Below are 7,415 nucleotides of genomic sequence, written 5' to 3'. Positions count from 1 at the left end.
TTTAAAAAGCATATAAAAGCAATTTGAAAATATATTTAATTTCCTATTTTATATTTCTTATTCATTATCATTAAAATCATCTGATTATTAATCATTTGTAAAGGCATTATATCTTTCAAACGTTGTTTCATTTTTTAAAATATTAGTGATTTAGATATACAGTAAAATATTTAAAGGTATCCAAAAAAGCAAGCATATAAAAAAACATACAATAAAGCAAACATATCTTAAAGTCATAAAACTTTTTCTTTAAAAAAACTGATTATCGAAACTGTTTTCAGGCTATTTCTTAAATGCCATAATAACTTAAAAGATAATAATACTAATATAAAAAATCAATAAAATCCATAATACGATTAAAAAAAGGATATAATATAAAAGATTTTCACAAGCCACACAATTATCAATCCATGGACAATGATGATCATATACGCGGATACATTTTTAACATATTTCACAATGTCGGGACCTTTAAGGTTTTATTATTTTACATTCGGGGCATACTTAGGAATCTGAAGGGGAGTTTTAATATAATTATTATAAAAAAGAGGTGGTGTTATTTGTTTTGTTTGGATTGAAATTGTTGTTGAAGTTTACTAGAGAACTATTTAAGCTTAGTTCACAGTTTACACTATTATTATGATTATTTTTAAGTTATATATTTTAGTTATTTTACTTTTTTTTTGAAACTTTTATTTAGGAAACATATCCTGGGTCTTTGAAAATCGATAAACTTAAGAAAATTAGATTTAAAGTATTAAGTATTATAACAATTATAGATATAACTAATTAACTTTCTTATTCAAAATAAGGTAAAATAAATAATAAATAATTAACTAACCCTATAATAATAAGAAAAGTAATCAAAAATAATTTATTTTTTTATCTTTTTGTTGGCTTTAATTATTATTATGTATTGAAGCATTTTTAAATAAAACTCAGATCTTATAACATTTTATAAATTAATTTATTTTCATTTGCTAATTATATTGCTGTTTTATTTTCAAAGTCTTTTATAGTCTTATCTGCGCCTCTTAAAAGTAGTTTTTTAACAATACGTGAATTTTCAGCAGTTACTGCTATATGTAAAGGCGTTAATCCTTACTTATATATATATTTTTTTTATACATATATATATTCATACTTCATCTTTATCATTTATATTAACTTTATATGATAATAATAGATTAATACAATTTTCGGATTCCATAAAACATGCCCAATGGATTGGTTAAGCAAATTTATGGTCTTTTTATTCTAATAATTCTTTTTTTAATAATTGTTATTTATTTGGTCTAAAAAATAACAAATTGATAAAGGTTTGTCGTTTTATACTGCTGCATGGATAACTGAAAGTCCATTAAAATTATTTATTTTAATATCTGCTCCGTTTTATATTAAATATTTGATAATTTCGATATCTCCTTTATATGAGGCGTAATGGAGGGAGGTGTAACCTTCTTTATTTTATTTATTTATTAAATATTTAATTTCTGAGTTGGAAACATTAAAGCTTTTAAATTAAGTAATTATTTATTATAAAAAATTGTTTTATTGATTTAAAACTAAATTATGGATTATTGTTAAATTTGTGTTGTATGTAAAATTTAAAAATTAGTCGATTTAATATTGGTTTTGGATTATTAATTATAAAAGATCATTGTATTTTCCTTAAATGATTAGTTTTTTTATTTGTTCTTGTAAATTTTAGTCATTTTATGATTCAGGGGTTTGGGTTGTTTGGCTAGATAAATTTAAATCTTGGTTTTAAATTACTTAATTTGTACAAGAGTTATTTATTTTATTTTAATTTTGAGTTTCCATTCTTATTTTTGTGTTTGTATTTTTTTAAAAAAAAATTATATAAATAAAAAATATTTTTAATATATATATTTTATTTTATTTTTATATTATTTATATTTTCGATAATTTTTTACCCTAATCTTATTTATTTTGTAAATTTATTTTGTAATGTGTGCTTTTAATATTTTATTTTGGTTTTTTAAGAGGTTTTTTTTATTTTTGAAAAACAAAAAAACAAAAATATTCATTCTATTAAAAAGTTATTAAATTAAATATTTAAATATAATTATTTAAAGAAAATAGTTTAAAAAAAATAAAAAAATAAAAAAAATAAAAAACGGATAATATAAAATAAATGGGATGTTGTTAAAGTATGCAAGAGGAAAATAATTAAGATTATTTGCAAAGTTATAATATTAAAAAGTTATTTTAATATCAGAAAATTAATTTTTTATTTATTTAATAATAGATATATATTTATTTTATTTAATAAAAATAATAATAATAAAATAAATAAAGGTTTTGTTCCTAAAGATCTTAATAATTTTAGCTTTAATTCAAGCAGTAAATTTTAATAATAATCGCATTAATCAATAGAATTTAGAAAGTTTGAAGAAATAAAAAATGTAAATTTAAAAATAATAATGAGTATAAACAATATATAATATAATTTTAATTAATTTATTTAAAAACCAAAAAAAAGTAATTAAGAATTAAATAAATATTCGAATAAGAAATTAATATTGAAAATAAAAGTATAATAAAGAAATCAAATGAGGATTTTTTTACAAAATATAGAATAGGAAAGTTTTTAGGTTAAGGTATTTTTTTATTTAAAAAAAAAAAAATTCATTAAAATTTAAAAGAAGTTAATTAAATATAAAATATATTTTAGGTGGATTTGGTATTGTATGTGTAGCAATAAATAGATAAACTAGTTTTAAAAGGGCAGTTAAAATGATAAATAAATAAAGAATTAAAAAAATTGACGAATGGAAATTATTATAAGAATTATAAATTATGTAAGAAATAGACCATCCTAATATATTGAAAGTATTAGAACACTATGAAGATACTTAACATCATTATTTTGTTACAGAGTTAAATATAATAAAAATTAATATATACTAAAATTAATTTATAAAAAAAGATTATTGTATGGAGGTGATTTATTTGATAAAATTGTAGAACATAAAGCTTTTTCTGAACAATAGGCATCTGAATATATGAAATAAATAATATCAGCAGTTTCTTATCTTCATTCATTAAATATTGTACATAGAGATTTAAAACCAGAAAATATATTATTTGCTAAAAAAAATTACATAGATTTTAAAAGTAAATTTAAAAAAATAAAAAACAAAAACAATATTTTTTTTTTTTTGGAATAAATAAATATATACAAAAATATAAATATATATATATATATATTTATATATATATTTATTTATAGATCATTGATTTAGGAAGTTCAAAGAAATTTTCTAAATTAGAAAAAATATAAGATTATGTAGGAACAGTCTTATATGTATCTCCTGAGATATTAAAATAAGAAAATATGATGAGAAATGTGATATTTTTTCAATAGGAGTTATTTTATATATAATGCTTTGTGGTTATCCGCCTTTTGTTGGCTAAAGTGATGACGAAATATGTTAATCTATATTAAATGACAATTTAAAATTTAATAGTAAAATAAATTAATATATATTTTTTTAAAAAAACATAAAATAAATAATTAAAACAAAAAAGATGACGAATGGGCTAATATTAGCATTGAAGCTAAAGATCTGATATCTAAAATGCTTTAAAAAAATCCAGAAAATCGAATCAGTGCTTCTGAGTCTTTTTAACATAATTGGATTTAATAAAAATAATAAAATATATAAGTCAGTAAAAAAATTCTTTAAAACTTAATAAATTTTTAAGCTGTAAATAGAGTTAAAACTGCTATACTTAGTATTATTTCTCTCCATTTTCTTACACATTAATAAAAATAAGAAATTATTATAAATTTTAACCTTTTAGACTAAAATGGGGATGGTTAATTATCTAAATAAGAACTAATAAATGGTATTTAAATATTAGAAATATATTTGCCTAATTTTTATTATTATTTATAGGATATGAAAAATTATTAGGAGATAGATAATAAGCTTAAGAAATTGTTGAACATGTGTTTAAAGATGTTGATTATGATTATTCGGGTTTAATAAGCTTTTCAGAGTTTATGGTTGCGGCATTAAATAAAGAAAAAATGATATCGAAAGATATTTTATATAAAGCTTTTGAGTTTATTGATGAAGATTAAGTTGGATTTATTACTAAGTATTAATTAGAAAAAATACTTGGAGGATAATTAAAATAAGAAACTTGGGATTAAATCATTTTATAAGGAGATTCTAACAAAGATGGAAAAGTAATCTCTTTTTATATTTTATTTTATTTTATTTTAGATTGATAGGGATGAATTTGTGGAATTATTAATGTAATGGTTAAATAAAGATTTATATTAAGATTAAATAGAATAATAAAATTAAAAATTTATTTAGGGAACTAGCTTTTGTATATAAGAATAAGGTTAAAATAGCTTAAGTTAGTGTAATTCTTATTAAAAAGAAATATAGGTACTAACTTAAAAAAATATATAATCTTATAAAGAAAGCTTTATTTGAATATTTTATTAAATTTTTGGTTATTTAATGTATTTTTTTATCTATAATATCTTTGAAAATAAAAGCTATAATATTTAGAAAATTATTATATTATTATTTATTTCATTTAAACTTTTAAAAAAAAAATTAATTTATTTATATAATTAATATTTTAAAATTTAATAATTTTTAAAATAATAATTATGTAAAGTAAAGTATAAAAAAAATATAAATGAAATTAAAAAAAATAATTTATTATTGAATTCTATATATAAATATATATATATTAAAAATTTAATTGTATATTTAAATTAATAAAAATATATTTGAATATAAAATTATATGTATAAAAAAAAATCTTTTTTATAATAAATATAAATATTTTAATTTATTTTTTTATTAAAATATATCAAAAAAAATTAATATATAAAAAGTATATATTAAATATATTTATAAATATAAATAAAAAAATATATGTATATAAATATAAAAGTAAATAATATATATATATTTATATATATATATATATATATAATTATGATATTTAATAATATCATATTTATTTAATAAAAACAACTTATTTTTATTTTCATTTAAATAAAAAAACACATAAACATTATTCCTTTTAAAATATAAATATATATGAATTTTTGGCTTCTCAAAGTTTATCAATATAATCATTAAGTTCTGGAATACCTTCCTTAAGTCCTTTTCTTTTTCTAATAGCTTAAACAATATCATAAGTTTTGGAAGTTTTTTCGAAAGGAGATCCAGTGACAATAGCCCAATGATCAAAGAAACATTAAGGGAAAGCTTAACCTTAAGTAAGTCCTCTTAAATGAGCTGTAAAACCAAAAGATTCAGCGACAGGTAAATAGCATTTAACCTATAAAAAAAATTAAAAATATTGATAAAAAAATAAAAAATATGTATTTATTTACAATATTCATAGGAGTTCCTTATACTTATTCTTCTTCATTAATAATACCTCTTCTTTAATTCAAGCAATTATAAACACCTCCCATAGCATCCATAGGGGCAGTAATTTCAGCAGTAAAGATAGGTTCCTATAATCTGGGTTCAGCAGTAAGTTCACAAGCGTAGAAAAGTCTTCTAGCAGTAGGTAAGATTTAACCTGCACCTCTATGAATATTATCAGCATGTAATACACAATCTAAAATATTCATTCTAACACCTCTCATACCTTCTTCTGTTAAAACAGCTTCTTTAGAAGCCCATTACCAGGCGGATTCGACTGAATCCTTAATTTCAGTGACATATTATATACCTTTAGTCATATCAACGACTACATTGGGGCCAGTATTTTCAGGACCAAAGGACCATAATTTAGCTCCTGCGTCTAATCTATCCCATCCGAAGTTTTCGTGGAGATATTTAGATCTTTCTTTAGGGTCATCTTTCGAGCTGACTTTTCCTTTTTCGATTTCTTCTGCAAGACCAGATTCAAGGGGTACACTTTTACCATAAAGTCTGTTATGTTTATTAGGTGATTTGGTCATACATTCTTATGAAGATTCAGCAGTGACAGTTTCCTTATAAGTAACAATAGGGTCAGATTTAATAATGGGACATTTAGCATAATCTTCTTCTAAATCCTTCAAACAAATTTCAATATGTAATTCTCCACAACCAGCAATAATATGTTATCCAGTTTCTTCAATAGAACAGACAACTAACGGATCTGATTTAGATAATTATTTTAAACCATCGACTAATTTAGGTAAATCTGCTGCGTTTTTGACTGAAACGGCTACTCTAACGACTGGAGAGACTGAATATTTCATAGTTCTGATAGTATGGGCATCTACATGGTCTGTAAGTGTGGCAGTTTTCATAATGAATTAATCTACACCGACTAAACCGCATGTGTTTCCACAGGGAACATCAGGGACATATTCAGTACATCTTCCTTACATAATAAGGGTTCTTTGGAGTGTTTTTTCGAATAAATCGTCTTTCTTTCCAACGACGAAGTTAGGTCCTAAAATTCTGACTTTTTAACCAGTTGCAATTGTTCCGGAGAAAACTCTACCAAAAGCCACGAATCTACCTTTGTCGGCAGTTGGCACCATTTTAGATACGTACATCATAAGAGGTCCTTTAGGGTCACAATCTCTCATTCCTTTGGCTATTTCATCGTCTTAGGGACCAGTGTATAGATATGAAGTTCTGTATTTTTGGGCCATTCTGGGGGAAGGTAAATGAATAATCATCATTTCTAATAAACAATCGGCTGCGGATAACCATTTAGACATAACGGCTTTAAGTAAATGTTTACCAGAGAGATCTTTATCGGCTTAAGTAAGAGTAAGTCCGAGAGTTTCGAGCATTTTATTCATGACTTCTTAGTTATTATCCATGACAGCGTTAGCTAATTTACAAATGGGGTCCATAATAAAGTTAACGAAGGCTCTTTTAATGGTTTTTCCGTTTTCGTCTTGGTTGTTGGATTTCCATTTTTTAGCAGGGGCATCAAAATAGTTGTCTCCCCATAATTTCTTCATCATTTTACCGAAGTCAATTTTGAATTTTTAAGAGTACAATCTTGCAAATTTAGTCAAAGTGAATGCCCATTATTCTTTTCCAGAACCAAAAGCAATGGCACCATCATCAGGATTTAAAATGAGATTTCCCATATCTTCTTGAGTGTATGTATCAATAATAACATTCACCATATCGATAACTCTAACGAAGTTTTAATACATAGTTTCTCCGTCATGTTTTAATTCCAAAATAGCTCTATCAATCTTATTTACGATTAATACAGGTTTAATCTTTTCTTACATAGCTTATCTGAGTACAGTTTCGGTTTATACACAAACTCCTTCAATACAATCGACGACGACTAAAGCACCATCAGTAACTCTCAAAGCGGCAGTAACTTCAGATGAAAAATCTACGTGTCCAGGAGAATCAATAAGATTGATTAAATAAGGT

General features: G+C 22.5%; 3 protein-coding genes across 3 annotated transcripts in view, besides 8 other annotated features; 1 reads left to right on the top strand and 2 right to left on the bottom strand. All coding sequences in view use genetic code 6, as the record gives it.

The window, feature by feature from the left end:
- IMG5_094240 (hypothetical protein) overlaps positions 1-1,824 on the bottom strand; it is a gene marked incomplete at both ends in the record, with an annotated part of 2,127 nt that extends 303 nt beyond the window's left edge. The window contains 2 exons of the mRNA XM_004035599.1: positions 1-512; positions 633-1,824. The exon at positions 1-512 is cut by the window's left edge and continues 303 nt beyond it. Of these exons, the coding sequence (XP_004035647.1) occupies positions 1-512; positions 633-1,824 (1,704 nt within the window). The remainder of the gene's footprint in view (positions 513-632) is intronic.
- Positions 1,825-1,946: 122 nt separating this feature from the next.
- Positions 1,947-1,972: a microsatellite.
- A 136-nt stretch (positions 1,973-2,108) lies between these two features.
- Positions 2,109-2,141: a microsatellite.
- Positions 2,111-2,141: a microsatellite.
- Positions 2,142-2,158: 17 nt separating this feature from the next.
- On the top strand, positions 2,159-3,264 carry IMG5_094230 (protein kinase domain protein; the record flags this gene model as incomplete). Its single annotated transcript, XM_004035598.1, has 6 exons — positions 2,159-2,210; positions 2,323-2,429; positions 2,507-2,624; positions 2,699-2,903; positions 2,954-3,141; positions 3,257-3,264. 6 exons carry the CDS (start codon positions 2,159-2,161, stop codon positions 3,262-3,264), a joined length of 678 nt encoding a protein of 225 aa, XP_004035646.1.
- Positions 3,211-3,246: a microsatellite.
- Positions 3,212-3,255: a microsatellite.
- Positions 3,220-3,255: a microsatellite.
- Positions 3,265-4,617: 1,353 nt separating the features above from the next.
- Positions 4,618-4,660: a microsatellite.
- Positions 4,661-4,891: 231 nt separating this feature from the next.
- Positions 4,892-4,991: a microsatellite.
- A 124-nt stretch (positions 4,992-5,115) lies between these two features.
- Positions 5,116-7,264, bottom strand: IMG5_094220 (hypothetical protein; the record flags this gene model as incomplete). The annotated part of the gene is made up of 2 exons (XM_004035597.1): positions 5,116-5,343; positions 5,399-7,264. 2 exons carry the CDS (start codon positions 7,262-7,264, stop codon positions 5,116-5,118), a joined length of 2,094 nt encoding a protein of 697 aa, XP_004035645.1.
- Between the last annotated feature and the right edge of the window lie 151 nt (positions 7,265-7,415).

The sequence above is a fragment of the Ichthyophthirius multifiliis genome (genome assembly GCF_000220395.1).
Source record: "Ichthyophthirius multifiliis unplaced genomic scaffold scaff_1120509250761, whole genome shotgun sequence".
NCBI lineage: Eukaryota > Ciliophora > Oligohymenophorea > Hymenostomatida > Ichthyophthirius > Ichthyophthirius multifiliis.
The sequence above is the reverse complement of the archived record's forward strand: the minus strand, read 5'-3'. Positions and strand labels throughout refer to the sequence as shown.